At 50.6% G+C, this 19256-nt stretch overlaps 3 protein-coding genes and 1 pseudogene across 9 annotated transcripts in view; all 4 read left to right on the top strand.

Moving 5' to 3' along the window:
- The first annotated feature begins 871 nt into the window (after positions 1-871).
- On the top strand, positions 872-2758 carry LOC136460289 (L10-interacting MYB domain-containing protein-like). Its single transcript, XM_066460050.1, has 4 exons — positions 872-875; positions 1579-1704; positions 1927-2150; positions 2249-2758. Exons 1-4 carry the CDS (start codon positions 872-874, stop codon positions 2756-2758), a joined length of 864 nt encoding a protein of 287 aa, XP_066316147.1.
- A 2753-nt stretch (positions 2759-5511) lies between these two features.
- LOC136461756 (glutathione hydrolase 3-like) lies at positions 5512-12345 on the top strand. Its single transcript, XM_066461063.1, is given in 8 exon segments — positions 5512-6193; positions 10329-10418; positions 10420-10479; positions 10481-10849; positions 10945-11180; positions 11272-11536; positions 11648-11785; positions 11872-12345. Coding segments are annotated over 8 exon segments (1887 nt in total). The 5' UTR covers positions 5512-5716; the 3' UTR covers positions 12124-12345.
- LOC136457269 (UDP-glycosyltransferase 88F3-like) lies at positions 7607-8579 on the top strand (annotated as a pseudogene).
- Positions 12346-12818: 473 nt separating the features above from the next.
- Positions 12819-19256, top strand: part of LOC136461763 (uncharacterized) — a 46273-nt gene continuing 39835 nt past the window's right edge. For 2 of the 7 annotated variants that reach the window (XM_066461074.1, XM_066461069.1), the window contains exons 1-10: positions 12822-13123; positions 13958-14042; positions 14838-15034; positions 15343-15425; positions 15577-15622; positions 15728-15784; positions 15853-15907; positions 15986-16143; positions 16241-16304; positions 16417-16550. In XM_066461074.1, the coding sequence (XP_066317171.1) occupies positions 13055-13123; positions 13958-14042; positions 14838-15034; positions 15343-15425; positions 15577-15622; positions 15728-15784; positions 15853-15907; positions 15986-16143; positions 16241-16304; positions 16417-16550 (948 nt within the window). In that variant the 5' untranslated portion in view covers positions 12822-13054. Of the gene's footprint in view, positions 13124-13957; positions 14043-14837; positions 15035-15342; positions 15426-15576; positions 15623-15727; positions 15785-15852; positions 15908-15985; positions 16144-16240; positions 16305-16416; positions 16551-19256 lie in introns of all 7 variants that reach the window. The other 5 variants (XM_066461070.1, XM_066461071.1, XM_066461073.1 and 2 more) reach the window with 5 other exon arrangements.

Below are 19256 nucleotides of genomic sequence, written 5' to 3'. Positions count from 1 at the left end.
ACATTTGCTTACTACTTGGCTATAAACAAAGCACCAGCTTTTCACCGTGTTCGGCTAGTTGGGACTGGGCTGGTTGGGGCTGGAGTGGGCTGATCATTTCAGCCCAAACCAGCGGTATATATACCAGGCTGCCGGCGCTCGTCTCCCTCTCCCTCTCTCATTCGGTCGCGCCACTAGGGTTCCCCCTTACCAGCCGCCTCCCGCAATCGCCGTCATCGCCCCCTCCCCTCCGATCTCGCGCATCGGCCGCACTCCAGCTCGCACCATCCCATCGGAGCTCCCCCCTCCGCCGCAACCACACTCGGCCCCTCCTATCGGACCTCCCGCAGCCGCCGCCGTCAGGCTCCGAACCTCGCATCGGACATCTCGCATCCGCAGCAGCCAACGTCGACCCCTCCCATCGAAGCTCCCGCATCCTCCGCCTTCGACCTCGCCCACTGCACCTCCCGCATCGGCCGCCTCCAACTCCGTCAGTCAGCCTCCGTCGTATCCCTGCCCGCGCTCACCCTTCAGATCCGCCCGTCTCCAAATCCGGCCTCGACGTCGTCTTACCACTCCCCCACAGCCCCACGGCCCGGAACGCATCCACTAGTCAGACCTCCGGCTCGGAGTCTGGCGCTGGACGAAAGCACGCGAGCTAGGCGACGAGACGGCGCAGGTCGCGACGCCGCGGCGGCGTCGCGGCGGCAACGGCGACGGAGAATGCTTCCACTCCGACGTCCACGAGACTTTTCTCTGGTAAGGCGGTTCTTAGTTCATATGACTTAGGGCTAGGTGATTCAAAGACTGGTTAACTTCGTGGGCGGTGAGATCCGGCCTCCAGTCGCTGGCGGACGTGAGATCAGGCTCGTCGTAGTGGATGTAGAGGGAGATGGGTTCCAGCTTGAGCCGCGGCAGCGGCGGCGCACTAGCTGCATACAGCATCACCTAGCGACCTGGGTTGGGGCCGCTGGACGGCTGGCAGCAAACTTGGTCGGAGGAATCCTGCTGTTTGCTCGTACTTGCGATGCAAATTGGGACTTGTTGAAAAGTGTTGTACGTATTTTATCGAGTGGCCGAGCACCCAAATAGGAGTACCCAAATTGGGACTTGTTTGATCTACATTTGAGATCTGGTTACATATATAACTCAGTTGTACTTGTTCATATCATATACAAACTATTGGTTTCTTCTAAGCTCAACTGCATACAGGAGATCCAAATTCATTTATACAATGTGAATGGTATTAATCGATATCTTACTAACTTGCTTATGTCCAGTTTTTTTACATTGCACCCCTATGGCAGAAACTAGGATCAAATTAAACTCTTGTAGTGACTCTTGGCTGTTCCTTTCTGTTAATGCTTGTACACTTGGCTGATACCTTCTATAGGATCAAATTAAACTCTTCTAGTGACTTATGACTATATCGTGCTTGTCTATGTTTTTACTTGAGGGAAAGTAAATCAAAACTTCATTCTGAGATGTTTATAGTTCCGTTACATTTATTCAGTGCTATGAAGCCGTGCTTTTTGTTGCGTCTGTAATGCACATGTTCATACATTTCTTAACTTAATTTGTTCTATTCCTTCGATGTAGGAACCTTTGCGCAGTACCACCTGTGCATAGCTCCCTACGCTGGCACTGTCATCCTCGTCATCCTGCTCGCCTTCTGCAAGTCTGCGGTACTTCCTACGTCCGCGGACATCCAATCATCCATTCAAGGTGAGTTCGACTCCGCCCCTTTCTCATTGGACTTAGTTATTGTGTGAGCGCGTACGTTTCTTCTTGCTAATCAATCCATGGTCCTACTATACCCAACCGATGCATACATTGCTGCCAATGAACAGATGCATGCTCCACGGGCGACCTGGAAAAAAACGCATGCTAAACTGCTGCTCGACATCTGTATAAATGAGAAGAACCAATACAACTGGTGTAAAAAAGGTCCAAGTAAGGAAGGGTGGAGGAATGTGTACCAGTGTTGTAGGGATGCGGGGCTGCCGTACGATGAGAGGCAGATCCGCAACAAGTTAACTGACATGAAAAAGAAATTTCTCACCTGGCAAACCCTACAGAAAAAAACAGGCCTTGGGCGGGACCCAACCACAGGGGCAGTTGTGAGCGAAGACTTGGTAGCCAACCAAACTGAAGGAGGCAGCCACGAAGCGGTAATGCCTCCTCCCTTTCCTTTGTTATGTACTAATCCTAACATGTGGTCTTATTTGTGCTTTTTAACTAATCCCAACATATGGTTACCATTATGCAGGAACCGAGTGCAAATGCGGAAGAGTTTGGAGAACCCCCCGCCCACTTCGATGAACTGTGGGCCCTTTTCGGTGATCATCACCAGGAGAGGGGGACACTCAATGCTGCGGGTGGTGTTCAAGATGCAACACACACTCCCCCCAGGACGCCCTTCGCACCGTTTAGCCATTCCAGTGCCGGAGCCTCCTCCAAAAGGGCCACGACAGACAATGAAGTCAACAGCCCAAAGAAAACAAAGAGGTCGAAGGAAGTTGGAGAGTACTTGGCCGACATCTCTGACAGCATCAGGGCTAGGAGTGCAAAGCCCACTGAGGCAGAGGAGATGGCTGAGGTCATGCAAATGCTACGTGACGACGGTGTCTCCCAAAAGTCAGAGCTGTTCCTTATGGCATGTGACCTTTTCCAGAAGAGGGGGTGCCGCGAACAGTACAAGAATATCGATGACAGAGAAGACCGCCTCACTTACATCACCTGGACCTGGAAGAATGGCAGAAACGCCGGCAACAAATAGCGTCCCCGAGAAGCAGTCGTGTGTTTGAGTGAAGCCTACCTAGTTTGCTTTTTACTGCATTTGTTTTAGTTGTCGCTATGTAACGAACCTTCTGTTGGGCACTTTTTTTATTTCCATTTGACCTCGTGTATGTCGGACATGGTTTTAGTACCTGTGTTGAATGTTTGATGTGGTTTCAATCTAATCTATCTATGGATTAGTGCGGCTTTATAACGTACAACTGCTATAACTAACTTGTTCCATTTGCTAGTTTGCAGGTTGTTCCAGCGGCTGGGCATCATCGTGAGAACTGGTCAGCGGAGCTGTAAGGTTAGGATTTCCATTTGGAAAGTTTAGACTTCAGTTTGCTAACTTGTTATTAGCACTACTATTACTTTGTTTCCTTTTTTTAAGAATCAATTTGGTTGTATCTATGGTCTATCAACGTCATCAGACTGCAAGGCAACAGCCCAGGGTTGTTGTTTAGAACAAGTGTTCTGCTCAGTGCACAGTTGGATTCTATGATTGGTTTAGAACAAGTGTTCTGCTCAGTGCACAGTTGGATTCTATGATTGATAAGCTTCGTTGGTTACATGCTGTCATGCACTCATGCTGCTATCTACTTTGTGTTCTTGTTTCCCATCTGGACGACTGTGCATTAACTATGATGCTGTTTTGTATCAGGGGACTGATTGCTAAGGGATAGAAGAGGCATGTCGCGAAGTGAAAGCGCTAGTGAACATTCAAGTGATTCCAGCGCTAGTTACTGGGAGGACGTGAGATATGCTGCTGCTGTTGGCGGATACGCAGCTGCTGTAGCAGCTGATGTCCCGGTACCACCTCCTTGCTTCGGTTGGCAAGAGTTGAACGGCAGTCAGTGGGTACGCAAGGTTCTTTCTCACCCAAAAAGGAGCAGTACTAATTTCCGTATGGAACCTACTGCTTTTTATGAACTGCACAAAATGCTAATTAGTAACCATGGCCTGCGAGACTATGGGGACTTTGATACGCAGGAGGCTTTAGGGATGTTTCTTTGGGCACTAGCAAAACAAGTCGGACAGCGGGACATGGGAGAACAGTTTAAAAGGGGTCTTGGGACGGTTAGTGAGAGGTTTGGTCAAGTGTTGGAATGTGTTGCTAACTTTGCAGACGTGATTTGTACACCTAGGCACGTAGACATGTCAAAAGTGCATGATAGGCCGCACAAGTACACACCTTTCTTTGATGGCGCAATAGGCGCTGTTGATGGGACACACATCAGGATCAGTGTTGATAGGGCGTTCCATGATGATTACATAAATAGGCACGGTTGGCCAAGCCAAAATGTGGTCGCAGTTTGTGACTTTGATGGGTGGGTTACATTTGTTGGTGTTGGCATGGCGGGGGCAGTGCATGATATGAGGGTCCTTAGGGAAGCTTGGAAGAAACCCAGGTTCCCGCACCCACCGCCAGGTTAGTTGCATTTGCTGTTTAAAATTGTTCTCGATGTTGTCATGGTAATGCAGGTGTTTGATTTACTAATAAGTTGAAGGCCTTGGCATGTGCAGGTAGGTACTATCTGGTGGACTCGGGGTATGCAGGTGAACATGGTTACTTGGGGCCACACAAAAGGCACAGGTATCATTTGGAAGAGTTTAACAATAGGCCGGCTGAAGGCCCTAACGAGGTATTCAATTTCCACCATGCTAGTTTGCGTAATGTGGTGGAAAGATTGTTTGGAGTGGTCAAAGCTAGGTGGCACATGTTGAAAGGAGTGCCACACTATCCTAGGCAGAAGCAGGATAACATTATTAAGGCAGGTTTTGCCCTTCATAACTACTTGATAAAAGATGAAGTAATGAAGCCACTCCATCCACTAAGCCCACTGTCAGTGTAGTGGCTTAATGCAAGTTCAAATGATTCCATGGACAATGTGAGGATGTGGATTACCCGTGGACTTTCACATTTGGGGTACAGGTAAGCCAAGGGTGCTAGTGTCAAGTTGATGGTTACACTGCAAATGGACAGGAATTTGACAATTGGCTCTGTGCTGTTACAGGTAAGCCCAGTTGGGAGCCAAGCAGTGCCGCTGCCTCAGGGCATTGCTAGAAGGCGAGGAGGTGATGTGGCTGGTAGTGGTAGAGGTAGCAAAACAGCTGTTAAGGGTAGAGGGCGGTCATCTATAAGGACCTGTGTTTGAGCAAGGCAGCTGACCTTGTTGCCAGCTTAAGAATGGTGGCCTCCCTACCTATGTTGTGTTGTTCTCTTGATTTGTAAATCGATCGATCAACTGTTGTCCTTTGGCAGTTCCATCATGTAGCTTGTGTTATTCAGTGATTTTCATATGTGCCCTATTGGCCTTGTCTTAGATACAAAAATTTTTTCCACTGGGAACATGCTTCTACTGTGCTGTATGTGACAAATGTACTGACTATTGACACCTGGTTGTCTATCTTGTATGAAATGTATGCCTGAAATGGTTGGTTTAGTCTACTGTTCATTCGCAGCAATTGTGTAGTGAAACCTGGGTTGTTGGCGCCTGAATTCAACAAATGTGGCGCCAACCAGCAGGTTTGAATGGACTATGCCGACTAGCAGATTTGAAATGCATGCTGAACAGCAGGTTTGAATGGACATGATGAAGTCAAACCAGCCCAGCCCCAACCAGCCGAACAGCAGGGATCAGCCCACTCCAGCTCCAGCAAGCCCAGTCCCAACCAGCCGAACAAGGTGTTTAGCTATTTAAGATCCAGAGCCTAGAGGGTAAGAGAGGGGGCAAAAAAAAAAAAAAAAAAAAATCGGCGCCAACAGTTAGACGTCCCATTTGCCAGATTGCACTGTCCATATAATTGCAGCTCTCACCACCAAGCTCAAGGGACCGATCGAGCTGTCGCCATCCAAGAATAAAAGAATCCCCCTCCTCTCCTCTAGCGTCCTGTCCTGCCCAAGGATCCGGGCGAGAATCTCGGGGGCGGCGGCCGGCGGGGCGCGCGAGCAGCCATGGCCGCGAACGGAGAGGATCTCCGGGGCCCTCTCCTCGGAGTTCGAGACGACGGAGGAACAGTGTGGTGGGACCGGGACGACGACCCTCCGCGAGGCCGCCCGTGGACGGCGCTGGCCATCGCCGCGGCGCTCCTCGCGCTGGCGGGCGTCGTGCTGTTCATGAGCTCCGGTAGCGACGGGACCGCCCGTCGTCCCGGTCCCGCGCGGCTGAGCCGGAGCGCGCCGCACGAGGTGGAGTCCGGCGTGGGCGCGGCGGCGGCGGACGACGCGCGGTGCTCGGAGGTGGGCGCCGCGGCGCTGCGCGCGGGCGGGCACGCGGTGGACGCCGCCGTGGCCGCCGCGCTCTGCCTCGGGGTCGTGCACCCCATGTCCAGCGGCCTCGGCGGAGGCGCTTTCGTCGTCGTCAGGGACGCCGCCTCCGGCGACGCCGTCGCCTTCGATGCCCGGGAGACCGCGCCGGCCGCCGCCACGCCGGTACGTACGTGCGTGACTGCGTGCGCTCCGCACATCGCCCCTCCTCTGTTCTGTTGCTCGTCATTGATTGTTACTCCGTACGTAGTTCGTTGGAACAAGGGCGGGAGGCTCGTTGCGACTCGCGAGCAAGGAGAGGACACTGCCCTTCGTTTCGTGCCATACAGGTCCATGACATGTGGGACCGCATGACACCTGGCCCAAGTGTGTTGGGTTGTCCGCGTGTCGCTGTCTGGTGGGCCAGGTACGCTTACGCTAGTGATAGGCGCGCACACGGCACACACACTGAAGCCGATACGACCAGCCCCAGGCCACAAATTCCGCTGCATTTCGTTTTTGATGAGAGGACAGATTCCGCTGCAATTGCCATCGCAAAGACACGCAACCTTAAACATTTCCTATATTATTATCTATATAAAAATCGCTCAAATCATTTCTTTATTAAATATGTGTAGTTTCTGCGGTTGACAAGTCGGCTGATATTATTTTGTTGTGAGAGAAAAATAGATAATAAGCAGGAGCGAACATGACGTTAAGACTGCACGGCAATCTTAAAAGAATGAATTTGTTGCATGACGCCATCCGATGTTAATACATATTCATGGACACTAGGCAATATTATGTTTGCTATAGGACATTTTCTTAATTAATTATGGCAATTTTTCATCTTAAAGTTGAAAAAAAATCATCATGTGCGCTCGACCACTATGTCACATACAAGTATACAACTGCAACAAACAATAAGATAAGAATATCATCACTATCGAATAGGGATGTTTCGTACACCTATCCTCCTCAAGTAAACGGCTCCAACAACTCAAAGGATCTTCAGTAGCCTACTCGGCTTTACAGTTCAGGCTGTACTTGCTCATTTAAAAAAAAAACAAAACAATTTTGGCCCAAGATCGCATCGAGTTCAATCTGCCTTTTGTTATTGGCCACGCGGTGCAGGCACGCCCAAGTTCTGAACAGCAGAGTCTCAAACAATCCCATCAAAATGGCAGGTAGCAGTAGCACGACTGCAGGAGGGCTCGGAGAACGCGTGGCACTTTTTTTTTATTACTAGTGGAATGCTTCACATTTGTTAGTTTTTCATTGGGAGAATTATGTATTTGGTACTGAAACAAATCAGTCTTTCATATTTGGCACTAAAAAATTTGAACTTTTTTTATTTAGCACTAAGTTGAAATTTTCTTACCTACGTAGCACTGCCGTCCATTTGAGCCAACAACGACGTCAACTGGCTGATGAAATGACATGAATGTCCTTCCCGCACGCACGCACGTGTCGCTGAGCGCCTGAGCGGCCGCGTGCTCACTGCCCTGCCCAGGTGTTAGCTTGATGACGTTATCATGACGTCATGCCTATGTCATATACTTTTCTTTTCCTCTTAAAAATAAAACCAAAAATACATAAATACCTTTACTTATCCTGGTCACCGCGGCTAAGAAGACGAAAGCAAGGAAGCGAGCACTTGCTAACGCCGGCGAGGAGTACGTGCTGCCCCCGGTCTACTGCGTGGGGCCGCTGGTCATCGGCGGCGACGGCACGAGCGCCGCAGAAGCGGACCAAGAGCGCGCGGCGGAGAGGTGGCGGCACGAGTGCCTCGCGTGGCTCGACGCGCAGCCGGAGAAGAGCGTCGTGTTCCTCTGCTTCGGAAGCAGATGCGCGCACTCGGCTGAGCAGCTACGAGACATCGCCGCTGGCCTTGATAGGTCTGGGCAGCGGTTCCTGTGGGCTGTGCGGACGCCGCTGGCCGGCACCGACGATGGCGATTTGGAGAGTCTCGACACGCTGTTTCCAGAGGGGTTCTTGGAGTGGACCAAGGACCGGGGCCTCGTCGTGCGGTCATGGGCGCCGCAGGTTGAAGTGCTGCGCCACCCGTCGACGCCTCGACGGGCGCGTTCGTGACGCACTGCGGATGGAACTCGACGCTGGAAGCCATCAGGGGGGGGTGCCGATGCTGTGCTGGCCGTTCTACGCGGAGCAGTTGATGAATAAGGTGCTCGTGACCGAGGGCATGGGCGTTGGGGTGGAGATGGAGGGGTACACGACGGGCTTCGTCAAATCCGAGGAGGTGGAGGCCAAGGTGAGGCTAGCGATGGAATCTGAGGACGGCAGGAGCATCAGGGTCCGAGCGGCAGCTCTCAAGAATGAAGCAATAGCAGCGATGCAGGACGACGACTCATCGCAAACCTCGTTTGCCAGGTTCTTGTTTGATGCAAAGAATCTTCATGAACAGCTTGGCTAGTGAATAGTGATCGGCTCCTCTTGGCATCCTCTTGGCGTGAACTCGCCGGCGTCACGGCACTCTGTCGTCTGCTTCTTCTCCATTAGCAAGTGCTCCGCTTCCTTGCTTTCGTCTTCTTGGCTGCGGTGACGAGTAAAGGTATTTATGTATTTTTGGTTTTATTTTCAAGAGGAAAAGAGAAGTATATGATATAGGCACGACGTCATAATGACGTCATCAAGCTAACAGCTGGCCAGGGCACTAAGCACGCGGCGGCTCAGGCGCTCAGCGACGCACGCGTGCGTGCGGGAAGGGCATTCATGTCATTTCATCAGCTAGTTGACGTCGTTGTTGGTGCCAAATAAGAAAGTTTAATTTTTTTAGTGCCGAATACGGTCTTTTTTATTTGCCATCTGCATTCTGCGTCAGAATTTCAGAGATCAGAGACGGCCTGAGATTAGCTGCAACCACCAACCATCAATTACATGTGCTAGTTTTTTCCTGTACATTCTGGAATGTTTTTTTGGCTGTCGCACTGTAGAAAAAGCAATGCGTTTTTAATTTGTCCTAGACAAATTTCTGTTCTTTAATCACAGATTAAAATAACTAAACGTTCAAAGTAAAACAATAATTACCACCTTCAGTAATCTCCAGCAGTCTGAAAATGTGCACAGAATGTTTCCCCGCCCAAAGAGAAAATCTTGAACGAACTAAAAGACCATGTTCTTACTATGGCTCCGTTTTAAAATTTTTGAAATTCAAAATTTAAAGTTTGCAAACAATCTCGAACGTCGACTTGGTCTATATAAAAGTTGTAGTTATCCATGTGATCTGTAACTTTGTAGATGGTAAATCACATTGATAACTGCAACTTTTGTATAGACTATGTCAACATTCGAGGTCGTTCGAAATTTTAACCCGTAAATTTTAAATGTAAGAACATTAAAAGAAATTTTAGTAAATAATTTCAAATAAAAATCTTATTAGTTATAAAGTTGCAGATTGCATTGAGTTCTATAAGTTTTATATAAAGTTTGTATTTATCTGACTTCATACACAAAAGTTGTGAATCTCTTGGGGACAACTACTAAAGTCGGGTGCTCGCAAATATACCTGAGCAAAATGAGCCCGGGCCTGAGCCCAATGGGTTTTAGCCTGCCCACGAACCTTACTGGACAGGGCCTGTGCAGAGGTCCCGTTGCCCAGAATTTTTTTTCTTGGCCCGAAGCTAGCCCGAAATACTGTTTATTGCTATTTTACACTATAAAATACGCAGGCAGCCCGCCCTGGACCTTGGCCCAAAAAAATTAGGCTCGACCTACCCAGCGGGATGGTCAACTGCCACGTCACATACATTTGCAAGAAATAATTAGATAAGAATACAACTCAGGTCTATTTTTCTATAAAATTGAACCGATTCTTATGAGATTTCTGTAAAATTCTGGTGCCCTCGTAGGATCTTCGGTGACCTACTCGGCTTTACAGTTCAGACTGTACTTCCTCAAATTTTTAAAACGAAAGCAGATTTGCCCCAAGATCGCATCGATTGCTATCTGCCTTTTGTTATTTTTTTCTGTAGCCACGTGGTTCAGGCACGCCCAAGATCTGAACAGCACAGCCTCAAACAAAATCCCATCAAAATGGCAGGTAGCGGTGGCACGAGGGATCGGAGAAAGCGTAGCATTTTTTTTATTAGTGGTCTGTTTTAAATTTGGCTCCAGATGAATTTTACTTCTTGAATTACATGTTAAAAATAACTTAACGTCCAAAGCAAAACAACAATTACCGCCTTTAGTAAGTTCCTGAAGTCTGGAAATGTGCACAGAATGTTTCCCCGCCCAAAAGAGAAATTTGAACAAAGTAAAACAGCATCTTCTTACTGCAGCTTTGGTTTTGTGCAAACACCAGGACATGTACGCCGCGGACCCGACGACAAAGTACAGGGGCGCGCTCGCCATGGGCGTCCCTGGCGAGCTCGCCGGCCTCCACGCCACGTGGACGCAGGTATGGGCGGCTGCCGTGGCGGGACCTCGTGGCGCCGGCGATCCGCCTGGCCCGGGGACGGCTACGAGGTGGTCGCGTACGTGGCCCGCGCGCTCAGGGAGAGCGAGGACGCCGTGCTCGCGGACCCCGGCCTGCGCGCCGTGTTCGCGCCGGCGGGGAAGGTGCTGGCGGCCGGGGAGACGTGCCGCAACCCGGCGCTCGCGGCCACGCTGGAGCGCGTGGCGGAGGAGGGCGCCGCGGCGCTCTACGGCGGCGCCGTCGGGGAGGACTTGGTCCGCGACGTCAGGGCGGCCGGCGGGATCCTGACGGTGGACGACCTCAGAGGGTACGAGGTGGAGGTGAGCGAAGCCATGCGCGCCGACGCCATGGGGTACACCTTCCTCGGCATGCCGCCGCCGTCCAGCGGCACCGTCGGGATGGCGCTGGTCAGTGCTTGCTCCTGCTGCAACGATTCGATCGATTCAAATGCGAGAAGCGACGTGCATTTTTTTTTCTTGGTTCATTCGTATGATCGATGCAGATCCTGAACATCTTGCAAGGGTACAAATCGCTCGAGTTCTTGAAGGGGTTCCTTGGCATCCACCGGATCATCGAATCCATCAAGCACATGCTAGCCATCCGGATGGACCTCGGCGACCCCGACTTCGTGAACGTGACCGGCGACGTCGCCGCGATGCTGTCGAGGCCATTCGCCGACAAAGTCCGGCAAAGGATCGTGGACAACACGACGTTCCCTCCCGGCTACTACTTCCCCAAGTATGCCTACCTAATTACATTGCTTCCGTCAATTGCAACGGTCATCAGAGAGATTAATGAACTCTGTTGTGGGTTGCGGCACTGGCATCAGATGGAGGCAGCTGGATGACCACGGCACCAGCCACCTGTGCGTGGTGGACGGCGACAGGAACGCGGTGGCGATGACGACGACCGTGAACTACTACTTCGGCGCCAAGGTGCTGTCGCCGTCGACGGGCATCGTGCTGAACAACGAGATGGACGACTTCTCCGTCCCCGCGAAGTGGACGCCGGACCACCTCCCGCCCGCGCCGGCCAACTTCATAGCGCCTGGGAAACGGCCCCTGTCCTCCATGACGCCGCTGATCATACTCAAGGTACAATTCACGTGCCGCCGTCTGGCTTGCATCGCATCACTCCGTCGTCGTTCTGACGGCACGAGCACGTCTCGCTTCATACTGAAATGGAAGCCCTGGACCTGTCCGCAGAACGTCCAGCTCGCCGGCGTCCTCGGAGGCAGCGGGGGCACGGACATCATCGCCACGGTGACCCAGGTGTTCCTGAACCACTTCGTCGTCGGCATGGACCCTCTGGCCGCCGTGCAGCAGCCCAGGGTGTACCACAAGGTATCAATCAAACACAGTCAGGACGGCCATGGCAAGGCCCTGCTTCGCTCGACGAGTGAACAATGTGCTGTTCCTTTTTCCTGCAGCTGATCCCGAACGTGGTGACGTACGAGAACCTGACGGTGCCCGACGGCGAGGTGATCGCGCTGAGCGGCGCGGCGAGGGCGTTCCTGGAGGAGAGGGGGCACTGGCTGAGGAGCACGGAATCGGGCGCCGTATGCCAGTTCATCGTGCACGAGCTGGCGGAGCCGCCGGCCGCGCCGGGCCACGGCGTCTTCCGCGGGAGGCTCACCGCCGTGAGCGACCCCAGGAAGGGCGGCAGCCCTGCGGGGTTGTGATGGAGGCTGGTGCGCGTAGGCTAGCTGCACCTTCCATGCATGTGTATAGATAGTGTCATAGACATCATGCATTGTTGTTGTCCATTCACACGGACTCACGGAGAATAGAGAAAGATGACATATTTTTTGTCTCTTTGGTTTATTTATATAGCACAGATGGGAATCCATCAAACTGCTTTTGTGTGAATAAAACTTTTGATGATTTTTCTCAAGCTCGACCGACTTAATTTAAACTTTCATCCATCTTGATCCCCCTGCGCCCGCCTCCCAATCCCAAAGAAAAAACTGTTTTGTTCTTCTGCTCTTGTTCTGATTTTGAATGTGATTATAGGATAATTTTAAATGAGCCTGTCCCATCAGCAGCACAGGCCGGGAAACATACGTCTGGGTCTGGGCCTTACGGATTCATGGGCAGTCCAAAGTGCAGTCTTTCTCACGAATGCGCCAAAAGTAAATCGAAATTTCATCTGCTTGTTGCGAGATTTTTTGTATGCATGCGCTTCTGTATGCGTGGTTCAATTTGTGAAAGAATTGCTAAATTCTACGCATTGCATTTTCAGTTACAGACTTGAATTCTTACAAACGCAAATTTGAAAAAGAAAAAAAAACTCAGACGGTCAGACGGAGCTTGGCCCTGTCGGCGTGGGGTCTGGACTCTGGATGCTTGGGCTCAGTGGTCGGCAACCGGACAGGAGGACAGCAAGGCGAAAGCAACCGGGTGTCGGCGAGCGCTGACAGCGGCGGCAGATCCGGGCCTCCACGTCCGTATCCATATCCATCCATCAAACACGGAGGAGAGAGGAGAGAGGAGAGAGGAGAGAGGAGAGATTATTTTGGATCAGTTCCACCGCTTCTCTTAATTTGCAGGACCACCACCGCCGAACGGCCACCGCCCGCGGCGCCCGCCGATCACCCCCCGGCGTGCGCGGACATGGGGCGCCGCGGCTCCTCCGACCGCCTCGAGGCGCTCTCCCTCGAGATCGAGCGCAAGCTGCAGAAGGTAACCCACCGCTTCCCCCGCGTGCGCTGGCTCGGCTCGGCTCAGCGCGCTCGCTGCTCTGATTTCGCGGCGCCTGTTGTTCCGGCGCCGGTGCTCGTATCGTAGTCTTGCTGAATATTCCGTCAATTTGTGTTCGTCGCGCTTAATCCGAGGCTCAATCTCTCCAGCGCGCATTCGCTCACGTCACGTCGCTTCGCGAGAAATTCGAGGGCGGGCGGGGTTGTGGCGGCCGTAGACTGTAGGTTAGGCGAGGTGGCTCCGCGCAAGCAGACAGGGTCGCGTCTGGGTGCACCGTGCTGTGGGCGGCGGCGATGGCGACGGCACACAGGAGGATAATGGACATTATTCTCACCTGCTCGGCTGCTCCTGTTACTCTCGCAGATTACCCCCAAACCACCTTTTTTTTTGGTAGCATTGACTGTCCTTTCAAATATCCCCTTTTCGCTGCATATATTGTGGTTTTGATGTAAAAAAAAGGCCAATATTATTATCTGAAACGATTTAGGCAACAAGAGTCGTTTCACTGATAGGTGACACATCTGTGTAAGATATATATATATACTGTCTATATTCCGTTGTTGAGTGGTTGAGATCATAATGTCACCTTCTGAAACTTTGAGGGCTGTGTACATCTTGATATGCAGAGGTTGGAAGTTATTTCAAATAATTGTATCACTTACTAGATGCAATAATCTTGTTTTCAATAAAGTGCAGAGGTTGGAAGTTATTTCAAATAATTGTATCACTTACTAGATGCAATAATCTTGTTTTCAATAAAGCTTCCTTAATGAAAAAAAGATCATAATGTCACCTGGTTGACTATCTTCCATGCAGGCTCTGATCTCCAACTCACAGCGTCTTCAGATACTTCAGCAATTATTTGCTGACATTGTATTGAAGGTGGATGATCGTGCTCGAGGTGCCATATCTTTGCATACTTTTGGCTGCTAATTTCCTCGGTCTTTTCTTTCCATATATATTAGATGCTTAATGCTTGATAAGTTGCTATTGATAATATTGCTTGGAACTTGGAAGTACTCTGCAAGTTGCTTTTGCTACAGCAGAAGTTGTATGGGCTTGCAGCTATGATGATATGGTAGTCAAAAAGGAAATAATAGAACAGATGTTGTGAACATGCCATTTCCAAATTGTTATATTGAGATAGATACACTAGACTATCGATTCATTTCATGACAAAATGTATCTTTTGACGGAATAGTAAGTTCTTTGCATCTGTCTGCTGTTCTCATATTGGCTGCTTTGAACTGGTATAACATGCACTATTTCTGCTTCAGAAAGTGACAACCTGTATCATTATCTTATGTTTATGTGATGCTAATTACTAGGATTGAGCTCAGATTGTGTGCTCCATGGTTTCTATAGACATGTTCATCAGGCAATACATTCGGTTGGCACATTCACATTATCACATAGGATGAGCAGAGCAATTGAAAGGAATTTAACCAATTTCTCACTTGCAACAATACTACAATAGTAACACATTTGTTGCATTTTGGATTTCCTTGAGTCGACAACGTACTATATTTTGTTGTTGTATAATCTCTTTACATTAAGTCACAACTTCCTCTTATGATAAATAAATTCTTTTAAGATTATGCGGTCTACATTCAGTGCTGATTTTTATAGACCCTGAGGCACACTTGTGTGCCGTTTCTTGAATCCTAGAATAATGAACTGCATTATACTTCAACAGATGCGATTATGAGTGAGAATGATGATGGCATTGCTCCAGTAGATGAACGGGAAGATGGTTGGCTATGCTTCTATGAGATTCTTGCAAATCATTTTGTTAAAGTGCCTGAAAGTGGCAGGCGTATACTTGAGTTGATAGTGCAACTCTGGAGCCAGTCCTTCGCGTCCAACATATTTGCACTTCTTTTCCACAAATGGGTATGCTGTGTTACTCAGTTATCAAATGGTCGGAGGATGTATATACAGGCCCAATTACATTATTAACATACCATGGTTTCTATTTCGAGTTCATATCCTTTAAAGTAATCATTAAGTTATCAGAAAAGAAAACATGCAGTTTAGGTTGACATGTAACATCAACCATCAGTCAGAAAAGTTAATTTCAGGATGGAATAAAATATAATTTGATTTTCCATTGATTATTCCTTGAAAAGATATGGTTTTCCCAATATAGGTACATCGATATTTAAACTTTTTTTTTTACTAATTACAATTTTGTTATGTAGTTGTTCGAAGCCCCTCTTGATGAAAAGGAAATATCGCTACGATATAGCTCTGCTCTTGTTCAAGGTGCTACAAATGTATTTTGGTATGATTGCAAAAATAAAAAGCCATCATTATTATTAATGCTTTTTTAACCTCAGCTATTTTCTGCTACAGTTGAGAACATATCGTGGTTCTCTTTTATTCTTTTTTTTTCTGCTTGAAACTGCCACTGTCTAAATAATATTTTTTTATAGGATTGGCATACAGACAAATACAAGACATTTTCTCTCTTTGTATCATGTAAGCGCTGGCTTGATTCCTCATGATTTATCTCATTTCGAAATTACTCTCCACTCTCCATGTGTATTTGCACCACTTACGTTTTTTTCTTTTATTATTGAACAGTATCTCCTTGAGGATGTTGCTCTAGTCCCTGACCGACTTACTAAATTATCATTACAGGTTATTCTCTTTCTTCATAGTTCTACTGTACTTCTTTTCTCCTAACAATTTTCATCATTACTCCATAGGCTGGTAGAGACCTTTTCCTTCTGCTCTCTAGATTCATGTTCTTCTATGATCAAGGTAGGTGCCCTTTTTGTATCTTCTTAAGGCCGAATGCTTATTATGTACTACTAAAGTGTTGCAATTTTGGGTATGCAGATCCCTTGCTTTCTAGTTTCCTAGAGCATTTCCCCAACAACAACAAAGCCTTTAAGTCCCAAACAAGTTGGGGTTTCCTAGAGCATTTCCCCACTTTTCCAAATTCCTTCTTGGTTGGTGGACCAGCAGATTACTTTGTAATTGAACTCACTGATCTGGTTGGTCTCTTTGTGATACAGATGTGCTATTCTGTTCATCTGATGACGAGATTGTATCATCATCAGCTAAAACTAACTGCTTTGGTCTTCACTGCAGCTTCAAAAGCTAAAAATTGAGCCAGTACTACTGCACTACCTCTCCCGCATGAGCATACTTCAAGGTACTAACTACCCTGGATATGTTTCCAAAGGAGTCAGGCACACACAAATGTTATGATTCCGTTCATCTGCTGCAAGGTCAATTTTATTTGAGTAATGACTTAATTCATGCAGGGCTGGAACTGAGATTGAGTACAAGCACCAGATTAAAGGCCTGCCTCTACAGCTTCACTTCTCCTGGTGGCCCTACGTACCCAACACGTGCGGTGCGGCATGCAGCCTGGAATACATTGGATTTGCTGTTCCCTGTGAGTACCGCATTTTCTCCAATCTTAGTACAGTTATGAATTCACAGTACTATTTGTTCCTATGGCAATTTTCCTTGAAAGTAAATATGGTTTTATTTGATACATCTATGTTGGTGATACATATTTTTTCCAGTGGACGCATGTCAAGGGCGTCAAACCCTTGAGTAGCTGGACCTCGGCTACGTAATTCGTAGCCGTGATCCGTCTTCTAGGGCGAGGTTATACCCCTCAGCGACCTAGGCTTGAGAGTTGGGAGGAAGAAGACAGATTGGTTTATATCTTTCTTATCCTCCAAGGTGCCGGTTACAGGGAAAATATATAATCCTTGATGGAATAAAAATAGTAACTAATCCCTCCCCAATCTTAGGGATACTAACAACTATTGCCTATATTAGCCACTAGAAGGCTCGGCCAACCCCTGGGCCGCGTCCGTGACGCGCTGGGCGCGCTCAGCTGCGCGCCTGATGTCACGGGCCCGGCGCCTCCTGGTATAGGTCCGGCCGTACATGACATCTCTCCCCTCCTCCTGTACCAACTCGTCCCCGAGCTGGAATGCTGGAAAGCGCGCGCTGAAGGAGTCCCAGTCCTCCCAAGTAGCGGAAGAAGCCGGCTCGCCCTTCCAACGGACGAGGACCTGGCGCACGCCGCGTGCCAGGCGAGTGCGGACAACGCTGTCCGGTTCTGGAACCGTAGCGCCGTTGTGGATGGCCGGAAGCGGCGGAGGAGCTGCCGGAGGGAGACCCGCCCATTTTTTTAGGAGCCCGACGTGGAAGACGTCATGGAGCCTAGCCCGAGGCGGAAGTGCAACACGAACGGCGACGGCGTTGATGATCTCGGTGACCTGATAGGGCCCGAAGAAGCGAGGCTTCAGCTTCCCTGTTGCGGCGTCGGAAAGGGACGCGATGGGGCGATGACAGGAGGCGCAGCAGCACCCAATCGCCCACGGCGTAAGCCACCGCGCGGTGCTGTTTGTCGTATTGCCGCTTCTGGACCGCCTGTGCCTGTTCCAGCCGGAAACGAACGTCCTAGGAGGAACTCCTCGCGCTCAGCCATAGTCTTGGCCACAGCAGCAACCCGCGTTTCCCCAGGCTCATAAGAGCGGATGGTCGGGGGATCACGGCCGTAGACAATGCGGAAGGGCGTGTCATGGAGGGAGGTCTGGTACGCCGTGTTGTAGACGAACTCCGCCCAAGGGAGCCACCTAAGCCATTGACGAGGGCGATCACCTGTGAAACAGCGAAGGTACATGGTGATGACGCGATTGGCCGCCTCAGTTTGGCCATCCGACTGTGGATGGAAGGCTGTCGTCATGTGCAGCTTGGCCCCCATGAGCCGCATCAACTCGCGCCAAAACGTCGAGGTGAAGATGGGATCCCGATCGGACACCAGGGACTGCGGCATCCCATGGAGGCGGATGATATCGGCGAAGAAAGCCTGAGCGACGGATTCTGCAGAGTATGGATGAGCCAGTGGAATAAAGTGACAATACTTGTTGAAGCGATCCACCACAGTGAGGATGACGGATTTGCCCCGAACTTTGGGCAAAGTTTCCACGAAGTCGCGCCCAATGTCCGTCCACACTGCCGTCGGCACGGGCAGCGGCGGAAGGAGTCCCGCCAGGTGGAGGTGCTCTGACTTGTACCGCTGGCAAGTGGCACAGGTACGAACAAAGTCCTGCACGTGCTGGCGCATGTTGGGAAAGTGGAAGTCGCGGCGGAGACGATGCAGCGTGCGCTGGACACCCTCGTGGTCGTCCTCATGGATTGCGGCGACGATCTCCAGAAGGAGTGGCGAAGACGGGGCGATGTAGAGGCGACCGTCGTAGGTGACCAAGCTGTCCTGGACGGCCCAAGGCGCCGCGCGGGTGCCTGCGACGATCTCGTCCCGAAGGGCAACGAGAGCCGGATCCACAGCCTGTGCTTGACGAAGGCGGTCGATGAAGTCGAAACGTGGCGCAGACAACGCCAAGACCGCCCCTGTGCTGTCCTCGGTGTCGCGGCGAGACAGCGCATCGGCGACCGTGTTCTGGGCGCCCTGCTTGTACTCCACGGCGAAGTCGAACCCCAGGAGCTTCCCGACCCAGTGATGCTGCGGGATCGTGGCAAGCCGCTGGTCCAACAAATACTTCAGACTGTAATGATCGGTCCTGCACCGTGAAGCGGTGGCCCCAGAGGTACGGGCGCCAATGGCGGATGGCGTGGACGAGGCCAATGAGCTCCCGTTCGTAGGCGGCGAGGGAGCGGTGGCGCGGAGCAACCGGCCTGCTGAAGTAGGCGATGGGATGCTTGTCCTGGATGAGCACCGCCCCGAAAACCGTGAGTCGACGCGTCGCACTCGACGACGAACGGCTAGGCGAAGTCGGGCAGCGCCAATACTGGCGCGGATGTCACCGCGGCCTTGAGGGCCGAGAGCGCCGTGGCAGCCTCCTCGGACCAGACGAAGCCCTCCTTCAAGAGCGCGGTGAGAGGCGCCGCGATCGCGCCATAGTTGTGGACGAATTTGCGGTAGTAGCCCGCGAGGCCCAGGAACCCAGCGCAATGCACACGCCGAGCGGGGTTGGGGCCAGTCGAGGACCGCCTGCACCTTTGCAGGATCCATGGCTACGCCGGCGTCGGAGATGATGTGGCCGAGGTAGGCGATGGAGGTGACGCCGAACGCGCACTTGGATCGCTTGACGACGAGGCGGTGGTGGCGCAGGACGGAGAG

This window comes from Miscanthus floridulus, chromosome 6 (genome assembly GCF_019320115.1).
Source record: "Miscanthus floridulus cultivar M001 chromosome 6, ASM1932011v1, whole genome shotgun sequence".
In the NCBI taxonomy this organism is placed as follows: Eukaryota; Viridiplantae; Streptophyta; class Magnoliopsida; order Poales; family Poaceae; genus Miscanthus; species Miscanthus floridulus.
Note: the sequence above shows the minus strand (reverse complement) of the source record. Positions and strands in the feature narration are given on the sequence as shown.

What these genes read in the sequence shown, in the direction of transcription:
- LOC136460289 (XM_066460050.1), top strand. An exon ending in CATCCAATCATCCATTCAAG is followed by an intron (nt 1,705 to 1,926) that starts GTGAGTTCGACT and finishes GGTGTAAAAAAG; the next exon opens with GTCCAAGTAAGGAAGGGTGG. An exon ending in AAGGAGGCAGCCACGAAGCG is followed by an intron (nt 2,151 to 2,248) that starts GTAATGCCTCCT and finishes ACCATTATGCAG; the next exon opens with GAACCGAGTGCAAATGCGGA.